This window comes from Leucoraja erinacea, chromosome 20, assembly GCF_028641065.1.
Source record: "Leucoraja erinacea ecotype New England chromosome 20, Leri_hhj_1, whole genome shotgun sequence".
In the NCBI taxonomy this organism is placed as follows: Eukaryota; Metazoa; Chordata; class Chondrichthyes; order Rajiformes; family Rajidae; genus Leucoraja; species Leucoraja erinaceus.
In genome coordinates this window covers 21,744,570-21,767,114 of record NC_073396.1, presented here as the reverse complement: position 1 = coordinate 21,767,114, position 22,545 = coordinate 21,744,570, and the positions used below count along the sequence as shown (strand labels likewise).

The 22,545-nt window shown below is 48.5% G+C and overlaps 1 protein-coding gene across 1 annotated transcript in view; it reads right to left on the bottom strand.

The window, feature by feature from the left end:
- trrap (transformation/transcription domain-associated protein) overlaps positions 1-22,545 on the bottom strand; it is a 168,782-nt gene that overhangs the window by 4,537 nt on the left and 141,700 nt on the right. The window contains 6 exon segments of the mRNA XM_055651623.1: positions 1,341-1,544; positions 6,248-6,432; positions 7,265-7,482; positions 8,355-8,580; positions 17,959-18,220; positions 18,598-18,797. Of these exon segments, the coding sequence (XP_055507598.1) occupies positions 1,341-1,544; positions 6,248-6,432; positions 7,265-7,482; positions 8,355-8,580; positions 17,959-18,220; positions 18,598-18,797 (1,295 nt within the window).

The following is a 22,545-nucleotide window of genomic DNA, read 5'->3' as shown; positions in this document are numbered from 1 at the left end:
CAATCGAGCTGTCCACAGTGTAGAGAACAACGTTTAGTGCAAGATAAGGTCCAGTACAGTCAGTCCAATTAAAGATTGTTCGAGGGTCTCCAATGATGTAGATAGTAAATCAGGGCCGCTCTCTATTTGTTGATAGGATGGTTCGGGTTAATAGGCCTCTAAAGTGCCCCTAGTATATAGGATGCGAAAGCAGGTTAAATAGAGTTGGCGTGAATAGGTGATCGATGGTCGGCATGGCGGGCCGAAGGTCCTCTTTCCATGCTGAAAAATGTTCTGACTGTCTACCCTATCTGTGCCAGTAAAATCATACTAGACATCAGCACAATCGTGGAAACATAGACATAGAAAATAGGTGCAGGAGTAGGCCATTCGGCCTTTGATCGTGGGTGATCATCCAAGATCAGTACCACCTCCTCCCTTCCTGCTTTTTCCCCCCATATTCCTTGATTACATAGGTTGATGCCTAGGTACGAGTGCCACAACTGTAGTGTAAGATTAGTCGATTCATGTTTAGTTTAGTTTAGAGACACAGCATGGAAACAGGCCCGTCTGCCCACCGGGTCCGCACTGACCATCGATCACCTGCATTGTTCTACGGTCTTTGTATTGAACTGTAGGCAAGAATAAGAATTGCACTGTATCGAGGTACGTGACAATATTGCACCATTGACAAGGTGGACAAAAGTGCTGGGGAAACTCAGCGGGTGCGGCAGCATCTATGGAGCGAAGGAAATAGGCAACGTTTCGGCACGAAACGGTGCCTATTTCCTTCGCTCCATAGATGCTGCTGCACCCGCTGAGTTTCTCCAGCACTTTTGTCTACCTTCGATTCTCCAGCATCTGCAGTTCCTTCTTAAAACACCATTGACAAGGCAGTGGATATAGTAAGGAGGGACAGAAGGAACTGCAGGTGCTGGTCTACACAAAAGAACACAAAGTGCTGGAGTAACTCTGCGGCAGCATATCTAGAGAACATTGATAGGTGACATTTTGGGCCGGGACCCCTCGTTGGGGGTGGCATAGTGACACAGCGGTCGAGTTGCTGCCATACAGCGCGAGAGACCCAGGTTCGATCCTGACTACGGAGTTTGTTTCTCTCCCTGTGACCGCGTGGGTTTTCTCCGGGTGCTCCGGTTTCCTCCCACACTCCAAAGACGTGCAGGTTTGTACATTAATTGGCTTTGGTAAATTGTAAATTGGCCCTAGTGTGTGGGGATAGTGCTAGTGTAGATCACTAGTTGGCCTGTGACTCGGTGGGCCGAAGGGCCTGTTTCTGCGCTATTAAACCAAACCAAACTAAGCCAAAGCAAGGTGACATCTCGGGTGGGGACCCCTCATACCTGTGCAATCTGCAGCATCTCCGGGTTAAGGCGATTCAGGTGGAGGACAAACTCCGCGAAGCCGATGAGGGCCAGCTGAATGGTGAACATCTTGCGAAAGGTCCAGTAGTCGGTGGCGTTGGGGAATGTGTGCAGCGCCCATTCCTTCAGCATGCTCCGAGGCACCATGTTACCCTGCACCTCCTTCAGGATGTCACGCAGAACCTGCAGGCAGACAGCGGGACATGTCGTTCAGTGCGGTGGCCCCTCGCGCACAAGCAACGGACACAGAGAGACACCAGAAACTACAGATCCTAGACTCCTGAACAAAACACCGAGTGCTGGAGGAACTCAGCGGGTCAGGCAACGTCTGGGGAGGGAACGGCAGACAACCTATAGAATTAATTTACATCATTAACCTATTTCAGGGGTTTTGGGGAGAAGGCAGGGGAATGGGGTTTAGAGGGCAAGATAGATCAGCCATGGAATGGCAGAGTAGACGATGGGCCGAATGGCCAAATTCTACTCTGAGGACTTATGAATTTAGTTTAGTTTGTTGTCACGTGTACCGAAGTACAGTGAAAAGCGTTTTTGTGGCGTGCTATCCGTCAGTCAGGACATGCAGTCAGCGGAAAGACAGTACATGATTACAATCGAGCCGTCCACAGTGTACAGATACACGATAAAGGGAATAACGTTTACTGCAAGATAGTGTCCAGTGAAGTCCGATTAAAGATAGCCCGAGGGTCTCCAGTGAGGTAGATAGTAGCTCTGGACCACTCGCTAGTTGGTGATAGGATGGTTTGCTAAATAACCTTTCGGACCATCCGTTCCTTTCAATGGAGATCGTATATTACTGGTTTCCCCAGTGTATACACCGGTTTGCTTTTGTGTAGTTTTAATTATTTTTCCACACTGGTTACCCCTCCCACCCCAAACCAACTCCCCACCGATGAAGCACAAACCCCCACTCCCCGCAAAGGCACATGCACACTGGAAATGCTCACACACAGCTCTGGTTTAACAACAGCACTAAATGCCAAACAGCACGCAGTGAGACAGATGTACAATTGTACATGGGGCTTCAAGAGGCACTTTGGCCAAACCGCAAATCAGGAACAAAACACACAAGAAAAACTTAAAAAGGCACAATATTTTTGTTTTAACAGTATAGTACGCAGTTCCACTCTAAAACATATATGATCAACAGTCCAGTGATTCAAGTTTAGTTTTTATTTTAAAGATACCACATGGAAACATGCCCTTTGGCCCATCGATCACTCGCTCACGTTAGTTCAAGTCAAGTCAAGTCAAGTCAAGTCAAGTTTATTTGTCACATACACATACGAGAAGTGCAGTGAAATGAAAGTGGCAATGCTCGCGGACTTTTGTGCAAAAGACAAACAACAAAACAGCCAAACAAATTATAAACACAATCATAACACACATATTCTTTTACATAATAAATAATGGAAGGAAAAACGTTCAGTAGAGTTAGTCCCTGGTGAGATAGGCGTTTACAGTCCGAATTGCCTCTGGGAAGAAACTCCTTCTCAACCTCTCAGTTCTCACCGCATGGCAACGGAGGCGTTTGCCTGACCGTAGCAGCTGAAACAGTCCGTTGCAGGGGTGGAAGGGGTCTCCCTTGATTTTATTTGCTCTGGAGTTGCACCTCCTGTTGTATAGTTCCTGCAGGAACTTGTATAGTTCTATGTTATCTCACTTTCTCACCCACTCCTGACACACTGGGGGCAATTTTATCAAAGGCCAATTAACCTAGTCATAGAGTCACACAACGTGGAAACAGGCCCTTCGGCCCAACTTGCCCTGTGCCAACCAAGATGCCTCCACCACTTTGGGATGTGCCGTTTTCAGGCGAGATTCTCATTTGCCCCGTTGCCTGACTGCACATTTTAACTGGCCCTTCTTGTGACAAACACAGGTCCCCAGAAATGTTACAAGGTAAATACTTTTGAGAAAAAATGACAACATTCACCAACAATACTGCATGACAAAACCAGAGGACATGGACTTAAGGTGAGAGGAGCACGATTTTCACTCAGAGAGTGGTGGGTATGTGGAACGAGCAGTCAGAAAACGTAGTTGAGGTAGGTACTGTAACAGCGTTTTAGACATGGAAGATAGACCCAAAATGCTGGAATAACTCAGCGTGTCAGACAGCATCTCTGGAGAAAAAGAATAGGTGACGTTTTGGGTCGAGAACCTTCTTCAGACTGAATCAGGGAAGAGGGAAACTAGAGGGATGAAAAGGTGCAGATCAAATCAGAGCTTGGCACTGATGACAAAGGAATGGTGGAGCCCACAATGGTGCATTGTCTTACATGGACAGGACAGGAAAGGTTCAGAGGGATATGCGGCAAACACGGGCAAATGGGAATAGCTTAGATGGGACATGATGGTCAGCATGGATGAGTTGGACTGAAGGGCCTGTTTCCGTGCTCTATGACATTTCATTGGTTTTAAGCTGCGAGATCGTAATCGACCCGAGACATGAAAGGTCTGTCTTCTTTGATTAAGCGGATCGAGAACAAGATATGTTCGGTAAAACCAGCGACAGATTTTCACAAGCACGAGGTGCAAGTGGCAACGGTACATGATGACATTGGCCTGATTGGGGGCAGCACTGTGGCGCAGCGGGTAGAGCGGGCGCCTGACAGCGCCAGACACCCGGGTTCGATAGGTGCTGCCCATATGGAGTTTGTATGTTCACCCTGTGGCCATGTGGGTTATCCCCGGGTGCTCCAATCTCCTCCACACTCCAGGTTTGCAGGTTAACTGGCTTCAGTAAAAGTGTAAATTGTCCCTAGCGTGTAGGATAGTGCGAGGGCGATCGCTGGGCGGCACCGACTCGGTGGGTCGAAGGGCCTGTTTCCATGCTCTATCTCCAAAGTATAATTCTCAAAGAGCAGGGAGAACTAAATGAAACTAAATTAAACCATCACTCACTGTTCCCTGCTCCACTGTACATGAAGGTCTTCAGCCTGTGATCTACAGCATCTCCCACACCATCGATGCAGATGACAGTGATCATTGTTTTGTTCAGCATTCTCAGAGGATCGTGACTCCAAGACTCCTGAACACCTTGAAGTATGCTGTTAGATTGAACCTTGCTGCTCTTTGAGAATCATGCTTTAGACTAGAGACACAGCAGGGAAACAGGCCCTTCGGCCCACTGCGCCCACGCCGTCCATCGATCACCCGTTCACACTAGTTCTATGTTATCCCACTTTAGCACACTGGGGGGCAATTTACAGAGGGCCGATTAACTCGGAAAACCAACGCGTGTTTGAGACGTGGGAGGAAACGGGAGCACCCGGAGGAAACACAAGGTGTCACTGGGGGAACATGCAACACACACACACACCACACACACACACACACACACACACACACACACAGAGACACACACACACACAGCCCCGGAGGTCAGGATTGAACCCGGGTCTCCAGCATGGTGAGGCAGTGGCTCTGCCAGCTGTGCCGCAGTGCCGATTCAATTTAGTTTAGAGATACAGCACCCAGAGGAGACTCACGCGGTCTCAGGGAGAGCGTGCAAACCAAACACACCTGCAAACTCCACACACACACACACAGGCCCCCGCGATCAGGATTGAACCCGGGTCCCCGGCGTGGCGAGGCAGCAGCTCTACCAGCTGTGCCACAGTGCCGCCCTTCGGCGGGTGGAGAATGAACCGAGAGGGAAAGAAAGGCAGTGAAATACCACCGGCACTCACTGCTGGGGGACCTGTGACTTTGAAACCAGGGCCAGTGCTGAACACTGTGATTCATTGCCGAATATCACGAGGAATGTAATTGATGGGCTGCAAGCTACAGTCTCTCTCCACCAGGAGGAGAGGGTAATATTTCAATCAACCCATAATCTTATCACACAATTGCCAGGCATTCACTCCTCTCTGAAGGTCACTGATCAGGGCACTCCTTAATCAAGTGTGGTCCTTTGCAGTCTGATATCACGCCTGTCGTTATGTTACCCCCCACTCCCTCCCCTTCCCTCCTCTCCTCCCGCCCTCACCACCCCTCCTTTACAATCTGGTCCCATCAACATCTAACACCAAATGCCTTACAACGCCTGGATTATGTATCTATGGTTTATTATTTTTCTCATTATAGCCGTCCTTGCTCCCTGCCCCGTTGACAGACCAAGGTGCCACATTAATCAATCTGGTTGAATCATCACTTTTCAACGTGCAAGCGTAGCAATGCAACTCAAAACCTTCCATTATTCTTATTTCCATATTCAAGGTCCATTTCCCCTTCATTCAAAGTTGCTCATTCCAACTTTGATATAACCAACTTCTCCAACAGGTCGCCTGCACGGCAGCATAATAACAAAATCCTAATATCAAATAATTAGTCAGACAGCATGGAAACAGGCCCTTCGGCCCTACTTGCCCACATGCCCCATCTAAACTAGTCCCACCTGCCTGTTTTTTTGGCCCATATCCCACTAAACTTACCCTATCCACGCACCTGTCCAAATGTTTCTTAAACGCTACAATTCGTTCCCGCAATTCTTTCACAATTCCTATCCAAGTCTTTCTTTCATCACCTTAGGCTGTTAAACACAATCCAATCTTTAGCTGTAACTGTATCTACCAACTCGATATTCAGACTATTCACCTTCATTTCGACTCAGAGTCATACAGCACGGGAACAGCACCTTCGGCCCAACTTGGCCACGCCAACCAACATGTCCCATCTATACTAGTCCCACCTGCCCGTGCTTGGCCCATATCACAGTGAATGGCGGTGCTGGCTCGAAGAGCCGAATGTCCTACTCCTGCACCTATTGGCTATTGTGTGTATGTAAGTGAATTAACAATTACTTCTCTGTGAATTAACAATGACTTCTCAGACAAGACTATCCCCTGTGATGAATGTGGTACCTGATGACTGGCTTGGGTCCCTCTGGCCTGTACGGTGGCCAGCCGGTCGTAGTAACGGGATATCGGGTTGTCATGCTCAATGCCCTTCTTGGCGCAGCGCTGCTTGTAGATCTCCACGAGGGAAAGCGAAGAAGGATTGTCTTCAACCAGCCGCATCTGAGGGGAGACTGCGACCACACGTGGCACTGGGTGAGAAAACAGACAGCAGTCACAGGCTGGACACCAGGTCAAAGCAACTCTATGTGCAGCACTCACCACACTATGCACATGCACACAGCTCCACACACAAACACAGGCAACACACACACAGGCACTACCCACAAGACACACAGGCCCGCCCACCACACAAGGGGATCACACACACAGGCAGGTACCCGCCCTGACACACACATCACACACATTGAATGGCGATGCACCTCACACACACAGACCTCACACACACACAGTCTCTACACACACTACACACACACACAGTCCCACACACACACACACACACACACACACACACACACACACACACACAGATCCCCACACACACACACAGACCTACACACTCAGGCGCATCCAAACAGTCTCACACACTCACACACTCACACACACAGAGATACACACACACACACACACACACAATCACACAGACCTACACACTCAGGCGCATCCAGTCTCACACACACACACACACACAGATCCACACACACACACACACAAACTAACAATCTCACTTAATGTAAAAATGCTGCGCAATAAATAATAGCAAATCAACATCACCAAAACATTCTCTCACAGTTACTAGCTGCATCTCATTACAAGGTCATCCCCAGAATACAAATATGACAAGGTTCCTGAGATATATCATGGAAACAGGCCCTTCTGCCCACCAAGTCCATGCTGACCATCGATCACCCGTTCACATTAGTTCTTCGAATCTCACATTCTCATCCATTCCCTAGGCAGTGGGGGAATTAGCCGAGGTCGGTCAACCTACAGGGGCAGTAATGACACTGCAGGCTGCAGTACCTGTGAAGAAGAGGTGTCGCTTTGTGGTTTCCTTTCTCTTCTCCAGACAGGGGTTCAGCAGTCGTAGCAGCTGCAGAACGCGCTCCTCCCGCCGAGACTCGGTCAGGCAGGCGTCGTTCATCACCAGGTAGGGGTAGATCTTGCCGTTGTGACCGCGGATGTAGAGCCGGCGGGCCGCTGTGTTGTGTTTCTGTACAATCTCCACTCTTGGCATGAACCTGGTGCAAACAAATGGGCGATATTCAGACCAGAACATAAAGACACATTACCGTGGCAAGAAACATTTCACTGTACCTAGTTACATGTGACAATAACGCACTATTGAACCATTGAGTTCTACAGCCATCCTGTAACATTGACCAGACATTGAACATTGTGTTGGAAGGAAATGCTGGTTTATACCGAAGATACATACAAAATGCTGGGGTAAGTCCATGAGTTCTCAGAGCAGAATTAGGCCATTCAGCCCATCAAGTCTATTCTGCCATTCAATCATGGCTGATCTATCTTTCCCTCTCAACCCTATTCTCCAGCCCTTACCCTAGAACCCCTGACATCTTTACTAATCAAGAATCTGTCAATCTCCGCCTTAACAACATCCATTGACTTGGACATGAATTCCACAGATTCACCATCCACTGACTAAAGAAATTCCTCCTCATCTCCTTTCTAAAGGTACATCTTTTCATTCTGAGGCTGTGGCCTCTGGTCCTAGACTCTTGGTCACTCAGCGGGTCAGGCCGCATCTCTGGGTCTGAAGAAGGGCTCCAACCCGAAACGTCACCTATCCATGTTCTCCAGAGATGCTGCCTGACCCGCTGAGTTGCTCCGGCATTTTGTGTCGATCTTCGAGCTGTAATGTGCTGTATTTTCTTTTTGGCGATACAATACCGAAACAGGCCCTTCAGCCCATGGGGTCCACGCAGCCCATCGATCACCCGTGCACACTAGTTCTGTGTCATCTCACTTTCTCACCCTCTCCCTACACGCTCGAAAAGTGTTGTTTTTTTTTTCAAACACGGGTGAGAAGAAAGTTTTGTAAATGTAAAACGTGACAGCAAACGTTGCAAGCATTCTGTCGTCCACTCACCGTGCGATCTTAATGTAATAATGCGTCGGCTTGGGCATGAGGAACTCTCCCGGGATCTCCACGTCTGCCGTCTGTGCTGAGAAGTTACTGAGAAACCGACACTTCTCCTCAATCAGGAAGAATTTAGGGAGCTGCTTGGTTTTGGCTTCCAGGATCTTTATCCATTTCTTCAACTTGGAGATGAGATTGTGAAGCTTCATCGAACCCGGCACACTGAAGTCAAAATCTGGACAATGGAAAGGACAAGCATCAGACAGCAGCCAGATATAGCTTTAGTTTATGTTGCAAGAGCAGTATTAGGCCATTCGGCTCATCACGTCTCTACTCCGCCATTCAATCATGGCTGATCTATCTCTCCCTCGCAACCCCCTTTTCCAGCCTTCTCCCCATAACTCACGACACCCGTACTAATCAAGAATCTGTCAATCTCTGCCATAAAAATATCCATTGACTTGACCTCCACAGCCGTTTGCGGTCATGTTTAGCTTAGTTTAGTTTAGTAGGGAAACCCACCCGGTCACAGGGAGAACGTGCAAACTCCACACACAGAGCACCCGAGGTCAGGATCGAACCCGGGTTTAGTTCACTTTAGAGTTACAGCAGAGAAACAGGTTATTCGGCCCAGTGAGTCTACGCCGACCATCGATCATCTGTTCATATCAGTTCCATGCCATCCCACTCGCATCCATTCCCGACACACCAGAGGCAATTTTACAGAAGACAGTTAAGCTACAAACCCGCACATCTTCGGGATGTGGGAAACCGGAGTATCCGGAGAGGGCCCATGGGGTCGCAGGGAGTACGTGCAAACTCCACACACAGACAGCATCCGGGTTTATTTTAGTTTAGAGATACAGCATGGAAACAGGCCCTTCAGCCCACAAGGTCTATGCCGACCATCGATCACCCATTCGCACCAGTTCTACATGATCCCACTTTTGCATCCACTCCCAACACACTAGGGGAAACTTACAGACAGCCACTGTGTATCTTTAATTCTCTGGGTGGAGACATTTTTCCTCATATCAGTCCTGTATGGCCTACCCCTTATTCAACCCCCCGGTTCTGGACTCCCCAAACATCGGGAACATTTTTCCTGCATCGAACCTGTCCAATCCTTCAAGAAATGTATATGTTTCTATAAGATCCCCTCTCATCCTTCTAAGTTCCAGTGAATACAAGCCCAGTCGACCCATTCTTTCATCATATGTCATGTTAATGTGCGGGACCGCTGATCAGCACAATGGGCCGAAGGGCCTGTTTCCGCACTAAACTAAACTGGTCTAACTGTAAAGCAGGAGGGTGAAGGGTGATCTCTTGCTATACACATGATCTCTTGCCCAGAGTAGGGGAATCGAGAACCAGAGTTTTAAGGTGAGGGGGAAAAGATTCTATGGGAACCTGAGGGTTAACTTTCCCACACAAAGGGTGGTGGGTGGTGGGCGGGATGGTATGTAAGGAGCTGCTGGAGGAGGTAGTGGAGGCAGGTACTACAATAAGATTTATAATTATTTGGAAAGGTACATGGATGGGAAAGTTGTGGAGGATATGGGCCAACCATGGGCAGGTGGGACGTGTAGATGGGGCATCTTTGTCAGCATGGACAAGTTGGGCTGAAGGGCCTGGGTCCATGCTGTATGAGTCTATATCCCCTCCCTCACACTTTATATTTCACTTCTCTTCTCATCTAACACCCGTTTGTCTCCTTTTCATCTCTAGCCTTTGTTACTTACTCCATCCATCAAACCTCCCTCACGTATCCACCAATCACTTCCTAGTCTTTGTCCCGCTCCCAGACATTTTTTCCAGCTGTCTCCCTCCTACTCCCAGTGAGTCTGAAGAAGGGTCCCGACCCAAAATGGTCGCCTGTCCATTCCCCCCACAGATGCTGCCTGACCCGCTAAATTCCTCCAGCAGTTTACACCTTTGCTCAAGATTCCAGCTTCTGCAGTTTCTTGAGTCTTCGTTAATGAATCAGTGTGTTCTTGGCGTGAAGCCACATTCCTTCGATTCAACGGTCGGGCAAGATAATTAAAGCATGGATTTGCTGAACTGGAGTCCAAGGGAGGAGACAGACGGCTGGAGGCCCCATAGCAGGCTGGGATTTGTCTGGAACGGGCACCGCTCATAAGAACTGGAGCGTTGACTTTGAAAATGGCTCCAGTACACGGCGCCTCTTGCATGCGGGCTCAGCAGACTATTTCTGTACACTTGCTAATCGAGGATCGGGGGTATGGCACTACTCCGCTGGACAGGTCACAGGGAGAATGTGCAAAACTGCACACACAGACAGCACCCGAGGTCGGGATCGAACTGGGTTCTCTGGCGCTGCGAGGCAGATCTGGCCTTTGCATTTATGAGCACTAAGCACAGAAATTAAATGACCCTAAACTAGAAGGTTGACTGGTTGAAGTGTTTAGACAATGTCCCGCAGAGCTGCACGGTCACTCATCTCCTTTTTGCCAAGTCCCCTATTTCAATTTTATCTCCCTTTCTCCTGAACAATTCATCTGTATCCCTCCCTCTGGCTTTACATTTCACTTTTCCTCTTCTCTCCCTATCAAACACCTTTTTTGTCTGAAGAAGGGTCCTGACCTCAAACGTCACCGATCAGTTTGATTCAAATCAAGAGCGGACAAAAGGTCGGGCAATAAAATCCCCTAAAAGCGAACTGTGTACAGAAACAAAAGGGCAGCCCAGGCAAGTGCAGGAATTTCACAGCAAGTCGAGCAAATATTCTAACGTTAGCAAACTGTCTCCTGAACGAGATGAAGGAGGGGGGGGACAAAACATCACGATTATTTATAGTTGAAGCGCGTGTGATTTCTGAACAATCACCTCGCGTGCAAACCACTTTGCCATTATTTCTCTGCTGGATTGGCCAGCATTCATTACATTCAATCACATGGCTCAAAACTCGCTGTCATGCCATTGTTGTGCCTCGGAGAGTGCATCACGGAAAATGTGCGCCGGCTATGTAGGTCAACATCACGGTTCCTGGCTCCCCTCCAGAGAATGCGCTCAGCTCCTCCGTTTGCTCAGTCCCTGGGGTGGGAAGGGCCCCCACTCCTAGCTGACTGAGAGCATGGCAGCACACTGATTGGGGGAAGTTTCAGTTTCAAGCTACGCTCCCAGCTACGCTTGTGCTTCTAATTGCTTTTCCTCATTTTCTAGCTGTCATTTTTCATTTCTGTGCTCGTTCCTGACACTTAGGAGAAGCGTCGGCTGATAACGCACAAAGTATTACGTCTGGTACGGCTGCACACACCACCCACTGGCTCCAGTGGAAAGACTGTTCAAACAGAAACACTAACTGCGTTTTCGTTTTCATATTAGAGATAAAGCACGGATACGGATACAGATACAGCACCGAGTCCACACTGCCCGCCCATTCACACTGGTTCTACATCATCCTATTTTCCTATCTTCTACTCCCAACAACGAGGGGCAGTTTACAGAGGCCAATTACCCTCCAAAGGGCGGCACGGTGGCACAGCGAGAGAGTTGCTGGATTACAGCGCCCGATACACGGGTTTGATCCGGACCGTGGGTCTGTCTGTACTCATGGAGTTTGTACGTTTTCCCCGTGACCTGCGTGGGTTCTCCTTGGATGCTCCGGTTTCCACCCACACTCCAAAGATGCGCAGCTTTAGAGGTTAACTGGCTGCTGTAAATTGTCCGCAGCGTGTAGGATAGTGTATGGGCGATCATTGGTTGGCACTGACTCAGTGGGCCGAATGGCCTGTATCCAACTGTATCTCAAGAGTCTAAAGTTCAGGTTTGTAGGTTAATTGTAAATTGTCTCTAGTGTGTAGGATAGTGCTAGTGTACAGGCAAACATCAGTCGATGCGGACATGGTGGGCCAAAGGGCCTTTTGCCAGGCTTTGCCTCTAAACAAAATTATTTGTAATTTTTTGTCATTATAAAGAATAAAGTCTCGATATAATAAAGTATCACGAGCAAAATCTGCTTCTCTATAGAACAATAAAGCCCCATCACCGGGTTATTATTAAACCCTCCCTCTCACTTTAAGGGGTTGCTGAAGCTTTACGCAGCAGATTGGCAGAGAGTTTCTCCTGGATTCCAAAGCCTTTCATCGTGCTTTCTTTGTCAGCACTGTAAACTTAAAATGATGAGGCCGTTTCATTTAAAAATTACACGGCATGGGAATAACATTTGGAACTGGCAATTAATACTTCATCAAAGCAGCGGAGATATTACGCGAGAGACAGGAACAGAAGGGTGAGTGGATGGGATGGGATCGAGCCAGGGGTTTGTGAACTGTATCAGTAAGGCAGAGATTCACACAGCATAGAATAGCACAGGAATAACCCCTTGGGCCCACAATGTTCCTGTGCTGAACTGTCCAATGTTCTTTCTATAAGGTACGGCACAGTGGCTCAGCAGTAGAGTTGCTGCCCCACACACCAAAGACGCAGGTTCGATCCTGACTACGGGTGCTGTCTGCATGGAGTTTATACGTTCTCCCTGTGATTTCCACGTGGGTTTTCTCCGGGTGCTCCGGTTTCATCCCATGCCCCAAAGACGTACAGGTTTGTTGGTTAATTGGCTTCTGTAAATTGTCCCTCGAGTGTAGGACAGTGCTAATGTACGGGGGTGGTTGCTGGTTGGCGCGGACTCGTTGGTGCCGAAAAGCCTGTTTCCACGCTGTATCTCCAAAGTGAAGTAAAGGTAATGAAGCTGAAACGTAAATCCTCTCGTTCCCCACCGGCAACTGGTCCTGTTCAGTTTTTCCACCCATTTCTGAGCCAGAGTTTCAGCACCTGTACTTGTTTTGCTGCTGAATAAAACCGCTGAGTGCCAGGCATGTCGAGGCAGCCAGTATTGATCACCATCCAGTGATCCCGACTGGAAACCTTGCAATGTTTCATTGTCAGTGAGACATCTGATCACTTGCCAGGCTTGGTTGTGAAAGATGTCCACAGCTGGGCAGCAAAACCTCTGGGCTCATGCACAAGGAATGTTCCGGGCAAGAGGAAGGAGAGCACACGCTGAACTGCAGCAGACGTGTGCTGGAGGATGAAAACAAGTAGTCACGTCTGAACAAGGGTCTGAAGAGTCTGAAGAATGGTCTCGACCAGAAATGTCGCCTATTCCTTCTCTCCATAGATCCTACCTCACCTGCTGAGTTTCTCCAGCATTTTTTGTCTACCTTCAATTGTTCCAGCATCTGCAGTTCTTTCTTAAATATGTCTGAACAAATGTCAGAACCTAAAATACAACAGACTTTACTTTAGAGATATAACATGGAAACAGGCCCTTCGGCCCACCGAGTCCGAACTGTACACTAGCACTATTCTACAGACTAGGGACAAATTACACTTGCCTATTAACCTACAAACACACATGTCTTTAGACTGTGGGAGGAAGCTGGAGCACCCGGTGAAAACCCACGTGGTCACAGGGAGAATATACAAACACCGTACAGACAGTACCCTATAGTCAGGATCGAACTTGGTTCTGTGGAGCTGCGGAAACCGCTGTCAAAACAAGGAGGGGACCGCTGCTGACCGACGTCTCTATCCTCCAATCGACGCCCTCGATCATCAGTTCCACCCCCACCGTCTCGCGAAAAGCGGAGATTTCACCGGATTTTTAAACTCCGGTTTACAAAAACTGTGGGATGTCCCCCACCTCTCAAAACATGGAGGGGCACGTCCCCTCTGTCCCCCCCCGGGTTTTCCGCCCCTGCAAGCAGCAACTCCATCTCTGCACCACTGTGTTCCCCAGCCTCACTGTGATTTGGCCGAGAGTCTAACGCACCATTTTAAATGGACAGAATTGTGACAGGAAAGGACACAAAGTATTGAATTAACTCATCGGGTCAGTTCTGGTCGCCCCATTATTGGAAAAATATGGAGGCTTTGGAGAGAGTGTAGAAGACGTTTACCAGAATGATGCCTGATTTAGACGGTACTAGCTATAAGTAGTGGATGGACAAACTTAATAATGTCTTCTCTGGAATGCTGCAAGTCGAATGGAGACCTGAGACGTATATGAAATTATTCGAGGTACAGATAGAGTAGACAGTCAGAACCTTTTCAACTAGGGTGGAAATGTCAAAGACTTCAGTGCATAGCTTTATGGTGTTTAGTTTAGGGATAAGGTGTGGAATCTGAATCTGAATCTGAATCGGAAACAGGCCCTTCGGCCTACCGAGTGTGTGCCGTCCAGCGATCCCCGTACAAGAACACTGTCCTACACTAGGGACAATTTACAACTTTCCCAAGCGAATTAGGCTACAAATCTGTACGTCTTTGGAGTGTGGGAGGAAACCGGAGCATCCGGAGAAAACCCACGCAGTTCACGGGCAGAACGCTCCTGTGCTGGACTGTACCATGTTCTATGTCTAGAGGTGTAATGAAAAAACAGTGCTAACAAACAAACAGTTTGGATCATTGGACAGAATTAGTCTTTCAATTGCCATCTGCTTTTTGCAGAACTCGGAAAGTAACTCTATGCAATTCTAATGAGCTAATTTGCCACCATCAAACTAAAGCTTTCATGAAAAGATTAGATTAGATTAGAAGAAAATTCCTCACATAAAGGGCAGAGATGGTAGCTGGAGATAAGAGTGGAGGACTAGTAAAAACAGCAGGCCTACCCACTGCGCCAAACACGAACACTACTTGTCCTGGACCCAGCCACATCACAGCAATGGCCAAGAAACGACACCAATGCCTCTGTCCTTAGAAGGCTCAGGAGGGTCGGCATGTCCCCAACAACTCTCAGCAGCTTCTACAGATGCACCATAGGAAGCATTTTATCGGGGTGCATCACAGGTTGGTTTGGGAACAGCACCATCCAAAACCCCAAGAAATTGCAGAGACTTGTAGACACAGCCCAGACAAACTAACATCCATTCCACTGACTCCATCTACACTTCACGCTGCCTCGGCAAGGCCACCAGCACAATCAAGGACCTACCCGGCCATTCCCTCCTCTCCCCACCTCCATCAGGCAGGAGGTACAGAATTGTGAAAACGCACACCTCCAGATTCAGGGACAGCTGCTTGCCAGCTGTTATCAGGCAACTGAATCATCCTATCAACAAATAGAGAGCGGTCCTGAACTACCATATACCTCGTTGTGGTCCCTTAGACTATCTTTGATCGGACTTTACTGGCTTTATCTTGCACTAAATATTATTCACGATATTCTCTTGATCCTGTACCTGTACAGTGTGGACGGTTGGATTGTAATCATGCATTGTCCTTCCGCTGGGTAGCATGCAACAAAAGCTTTTCACTGTGCCTCGGTGCACGTGACAATAAACTATACTGACCAATATAGTAGAAACAAAGAACTGTAGATGCTGGTTTATACCAAAGATAGGCTCGATGTACTGGAGTAACTCAGTGAGTCAGGCAGCATCTCTGGGGAGGAAGGATAGGTCATGTTTCCGGTTGGGATCCTTCTTTGGTCCCGACCCGAAAGGTGACCTATCCTTTTTTCTTCAGAGATGCTGTCAGACCCTGATTTACTCCAGCACTTTGGGTCTATCTATAGACCAGTAAACATAGGCAGGTACATTGCAAAGAAATCTAGTGCAAAGAACTGCAATTTTGTTTGGAAAATGTTCAGTGGTGGAGGATAGTGCAACAGTGGTGTAGCGGGTGGAGCTGCTGCATCACATCGCCAGAGACCCCAGTTCGATCCTGACCTTAGGTGCTGTCTGCGTGGAGTTTGCATGTTCTATTGGTACATGTGATAACAAAGAAAGCATTGAGATGATGCCTGGCCCATTGACTTCCTCCCATTGCCCTCCTTTTGTAAGCTAAAGTTTCAAGAACTTTGATCCCGTTGCTGTTCAGATTGGTTGTACGCCATGACTTGTACAAAGAAAAAATGATTAGCGCTTGGAAACGAGAATCTGGGGGTGAAGGCGAATAGCAACGGATGAGGGATAGCTCAGAGGAGATGGGTCAAATGGCAGCTTCTACAGCTGTAACCTAACTAGGCATGCTCAATGCTGACAGCAGGCTTTAAGTGGGGGGTGGGGGAGCATTACAGACTTGTCAGGTTAGCTAGCATTAATATTTGGTCATCTCCAGCATCACACTGCAGGCTGAGGGTTGCTCTAATTTTGTTTTAATAATCCCATTTAAGTTAAAGCATGCAACAGTAACAAGGCAGTGAAAAGAAAAAGCTGAGCTACAAAAACAATCCAGGCTAAAAGCTTTGAAACATGCGAGTGGACTTTTATAATCAATGAGAGCTGGCTTCTGAGGGGAGCTAATGACTAAGTGGAGTTGCTGGAACAGAGAGAGACAGTGGTTGTTAATTGTTATTGTGTTTGCTGCTGCAGTCTGTGTACTGAGTTATTTTCAGAGGTAGTGTTGAGGTTCTCCTCTTTCCCATCCACTCTCTACACACTCGGGGCAATTTTACCGAGGGCCAATTAACCTGCAAACCCCATCGTCTTTGGAGATGTGGGAGGGAAGGCCGACGACGGGCCGTGGAGAACAGAGATGGACCTGGCAGCGGGGAGGATCCGAGATCGAAGAGGGACCAGGCGGGACGGTGGGAGGGCAGCAAGAATGAAGAGCGACCAGCATGACTCCGATGAGTCCTTTTGTAACTATGTCGGCTCCAGATGAAGCTGTCACCTTGTGTGTTGGATGCAGAACAAAGAATTTTACTGTACCCAGGTACACGTGATGAAACCGGAGCACCCGGATGAAACCCACGCGGTAAAAGGCGAACGTGCCAACTCCACACAGACAGCAGTCAAAGTCAAAATCAAACCGGGGTCTCTGGTGCTGTGAGGCAGCAGCTCTACCCGCTGCACTACTGTGCCGCCCCAAAATAGAATAATTACAACACTAGAATAATTCGCTACAATACAAAACTGTACCTAGGTACATGTGACAATACATCATCACTGATGGGCAGCACTGTGGCACAGTGGTAGAGTTGCTGCCCCACACAGCATCACAGACTTTCACTGCAGAGGACCCTGACTTTGTCAGTGCCACAGACTGGTCACCAATAGGACGTGGGCTCAAATGCCAGCCTCCTGTGAACAGGTCCAGCGGATAATGACTGCAAGGCAAACCCAGGCCCGCAAAAACGCAAACAGGAGTAACAGCATCTCACAGTCTGTACGGAGTTTGTACTTTCCCCCCGTGACCACGTGGGCTTTCTCCTGGTGCTCGGGTTTCCTCCCATGCTACAAAGACGTACAGGTTTGTAGATGAATTGGCTTCGGTAAAGACTGTAAATTGTCCCTGGTGTGTAGGGTAGTGCTAGTGTACGGGGTGATTGCAGGTTCCACAGCAATTTAGTTTCCCTCCACTGTCTCTCAACCTGAAATGTCACCTGTACCTTTTTCTCCAGAGATGCTCCTGACCCTCTGTGTTACTCCAGCATTTTGTGTCTATCTTCGGTGTAAACCAGCATCTGCAGTTCCTTCCTACACCTATCCATGTTGTCTGGAGGTGCTGCCTGACCCGCTGAGTTACTCCAGCCCTTTGTGTGTCCATCTCAGGAAGACATTGCCGGCCCCACATGCATACCAGCACTCTGCCAAAACACGGCGCATACACTGGTCAACGCGGCAAGCAGGCGCGTAGTCCTCACCTGTCGTGAACTGTCCCTTCAGCTTCTGGAAGACGGGGTCTTGGGCAGTGGCCTGGGCCCTCCTGGCCAGCGACTCCGATGCTGCGCTCGAGAACATGGTGGACACGTTGGAGACGTTCTCCAGGCCCACCCCAAACGTGCTCACCAGCTTCTTGACGAAGTTCAAGGTGTGCGGCGTGATCTTGGCGTCGGACACGGCTCCGCTCTTCTCGAAAGCCACGGAGTAGCACTTGGCCAGTCCTTGCTGGAGCTGCCTCAGCACCTACGCACAGAAAACACTTTCAGTGGACATTCAGGCAGAATATCAGCGGCATCTTTCCTCAGCTACCTGGGCGGCACGGTGGCGCAGCGGTAGAGTTGCTGCCTTGCAGTGCCAAAGACCAGGGTTCAATCCTGACTATGGGTGTTGCCCCTAGTGTGCAGGATAGTGTTAGTGTGTGGGTCTCTGGGGCAGTGAGGCAGCGACTCTACCACTGCGCCATCCCGTGAAACTCAGCAGTACGACAGTGAAACTAGTACGACGACAAGTGTGGGGGAGGGTCGGAGAGAGTGAGAGTGGGAGAGAGAGTTGGGTGGAGAGTGGGAGAGAGAGCGAGAGAATGAATGAGACAGATATATATTATATAATATAGGACAGACCTCTTCGTGCCAGTTTTCGCGGAACCACACCATCTGATCGACGATGCCCTCGAGGGATGAGAGGAGGGTGGGGTGCAGCTCCCGCTGCATGTGCATGATGCGACTGCAGCGCCACATGGGCGCCGTGGCCCGGATTGGCCCCGGGTCCGAGGCCGAGTGCGACTGGGTGCCCACTGAGCCCGGCTGCTGCTGGCCCGAGTCTGCAACACACAGAGAGACACGACATGTGGCACAGTACAACACGGGAACAGGACATTCAATGCTTCTTCACAAGTTTATGTTCATAAGACATTGCAGCAGAATTAGGCCATTCGGCCCAGCAAGTCTGCCATTCAATCACTGCTCATCCATCTCTCCCTCTCAACCCCAGTATCCTGCCTTTGCCCCATAACCGCTGACACCCGTACTAATCAAGAATCTGTCAATTTCTACCTTAAAAATATCCAATGACTTGGCCTCCACAGCCGCCTGTGGCAATGAATTCCACAGATTCAATACCCTCTGACTAAAGAAATTCTTCCTCGCCTCCTTTCTAAAGTTACATCCTTTTATTCTGAGGCTGTGCCCTCTGGTCCTGGACTCTCCCACTCGTGGAAACACCCTCTCCACATCCACTCTGTCCAGGCCTTTTACTAATCGGTAAGTTTTCCTCCCTCATCCTGCTAAATTGCCTTCTTTATCATCACGCATGCACAGCACAGCGAAAGCCTTTTGCACGACCCACAAATGCACAGTCGCCACAATTTTGGAAACGTTTAAAATAACAGAAAACACAAACTGTCCAAAGTCCAGTCCTAGGAGTGTCCACAATCCAGGAATCCGAGCATGTCTAGGTCCACAATGCTGATCGTGATGCCAAGATCTGTCTGCACATAATCCAAATCCCTCCATGTCCATGTGCCTATCTAAAAGCCTCTTAAACACCACCATCGCATCTGCCTCCACCCCTGGCAGTGCGTTCCACTACCCTCTGCATAATAAAACTTGCCCCACACATCTCCTTTAAACTTTACCCCTCTCAGCTGAAAGTTATTCCCTCTCGCATTTGATTTGTCCAATGTGGGGATAAAGGTTCCGTCTACCATATTCATGTCGCAAATAGGTTCTGAATGTCTACCCTATCTACGTCAAACAAAGGTTCTGACAGGAAAAATGTGCACGTCTCCGGGATGTAGCAGGAAGCTGGACCACTGGAGGAAACCCACGCAGTCACAGGGAAGACCAGCAAACTCCACACAGACAGCATCCGAGTTCAGGATCAAACCCGAGTCTCTGTCGCTGTGAGGCCGCAACACTACTGCTGTGCAACTGTGTCATCCTTCGCCGGTTTCAATGCCTCTTAAATACAGTGATTGCATCTGTTTCCCCCACCCTCTGTGTAATTAAAAAAATGTTCTCCTGAGATCTCATCCGAGCATCAGATGTGCAGCGGTAGAGCTGCTGCCTCACAGTGCCAGAGACCCGGCATCAATCCCGACTATGGGTGCTGCCTGTGCGGAGTTTGCACGGAGTCCCTAGTGTGTAGGATGCGAAACTGGGAATAACATAGAACTAGTGTAAATGGTTGATCGATGGGCTGCGTGGACTCGATGGGCTGATGGGCCTGTTTCCATGCTGTAATAGTAAATTAAACTGAACTCAACGCTCAAGATAGACACAAAATGCTGGAGTAATTCAGCTGGTCAGGCAGCATCTCCGAAGAAAAGGAATAGATGACGTTTTGGGTCGAGACCCTTCTTCAGATTGAGGCGGGAGGGGTGGGGGTGGAAGTAGAGGCATGAAAAGACACAGAACAAATCAGAGCCGGCACTGATGGTCAAGACTCCTTCCTCCCATCTTAAAACTAAACTGATCAGTAAGTATTATAGAGCACTTATCAGTAGATTTAATGTTCCTTCAATCTGGCTGGGTTTTTTTCCCAGAAAGACATCAGCCTTCCCTCCCTGCAAAGATCGTTCTCTATCGCTGACCTATTTAGCTCCATTGACACGAGAGCAACTTGCTCTCATTGCCCACGACGCCTCACTGGCAATAAAGGGCAACGCAGATTATACAAAGGAATTATTAAAAGACTTCTCTGCTTTCAGAATCCAGCTGCAGTCACTTAAGTAAATTAATCTCCATAAGATAAAAGGATGCTGAAGATCTATCTTTGGCATGTGGAGGATTAAAGTAGGGAGAGACACCTCGGGCTAAACTGTCAATCGCTCGGTGTGAATGTATAAACCAGACACAAAATATAATTTATTAACCACTTGAACTCTAGCCCAGGAAAACCACGAAAAATTGATCCTGAAGGGCGTGTTTCCATGCTGCATCTTTCCATCAGTTAATCAGTCATACATTTAGAGACACAAGGAATCTCCAATGATGGAATCTTGCGTTGAATACTAAATGCTGGAGTAACTCAGCAGGCCAGGCAGCATCTCTGGAGGACATGGGTCGGTGACGTTTTGGGTTGGTACACCTCTTCTTACCTGGGCTGAAACGTCACCTATGCATGTTCTCAAGAGATGCTGCTTGACTCACTCAACGTGGACGAAGGAATCCACGTATAGCACAACGGTCTGGAGTAACTCAGCAGGTCGGGCAGCAGAGCTGCTTAAACATGGGTAGGTGGGACGCCTCTTTACACCCAACCTGAAATGTCACTTATGCATGTTCTCCAGATGCTGCTTGACTCATTGAGTTACTCCAGTATTTTAGTGTGAACCAGCATCTGCAGTTTTCTGCTCCATTACTCCGGTCCGGACCATTCTTCAGGCTGATTGAAGTAGGGGAGGGGAGAGAAAGCCGGAATAGCTGTCTTCTCTCTCTCCCCTGTTACGATCAGTCTGGAGATAGGGCCCGATCCAAAACATCGACTATCCACATTCTCCAGAGATGTCCGGTTCTCCAGACCTGCTGAGTTACTCCAGCATTGTGAGTCTTTTTTGGAAAACCAGCATGTGCAGTTCCTCATGTCTAAAACTTGGACCTGATCCTGTCAGTGTACTAAAGGGAAGAGCAATTATGGCACTGAATGGGGATAGCGATTGCCACGAAGGGAAAGACAAAGGGAAAGGAAAGGGGATACCCCGCGGCAGTCGGAGGATCTTTCCCAATCGGATCAAATCCGGTGGGTTGGAGACCCAGGAAGAGCATATGAAGAATGACTGTGTAGGAAGGAACTGCAGATGCTGGTTTACACCGAAGATGCTGGAGTAACTGAGCGGGTACAGGCAGCATCTCTGGATAGAAGGAGTGGTTGATGTGACCGGTCGAGACCCTTCTTGTGCCTGAAGAAGGGTCTCGACCCGAAACGTCACCCATTCCTTCTATCCAGAGATGTTGCCTGTCCCCGCTCAGTTACTCCAGCTTTTTGTGGGTAAGAACGAATGTGGGGCGAGTGAGAGTTTTATGTGTGAGTGCGAGTGGCTGCGTGAGTGAAGTGAAAGCGTAAATGGGGGGGAGAGAGTGTGTAAAAAGGAATTGTCCTGGACCCACCAAGGGACGGCGGTTGCTTATATGTTTATACATTATGCTTGCATCGAAAATATCTCAGTGGGGAAATAAAAAAACCTCGCACCTGAATCATATTGAGATCTGCTTACATTTTCTTTTGGCTTACTTGTGAATACAGGGAGCATCTGCACCAACGCTGGAAACTGATCAAATAATCATTAACCCGGCATCACAGCCTGTTTCAAACGTTTCCAGAGATGAATGCCATTAATTATCAAGTTGTTGTTTCAATACGAGACCAAAGCTTTGAGACAAAAGCTGGAATTAGAATGAGCATTAGCACTGCGGGGTATATATACGATGTGATTAGACAAGCCTGAAAATGCAGCTGAAACATATTCTTCACACCTAAATCCAGAAAATTGAATTACTGTGTTGAATTTTCCAAAGGATGTAATGCAAAGGGGGAATTGAAAGACCCTGAAGGCATGGAGGTTGGGAGTA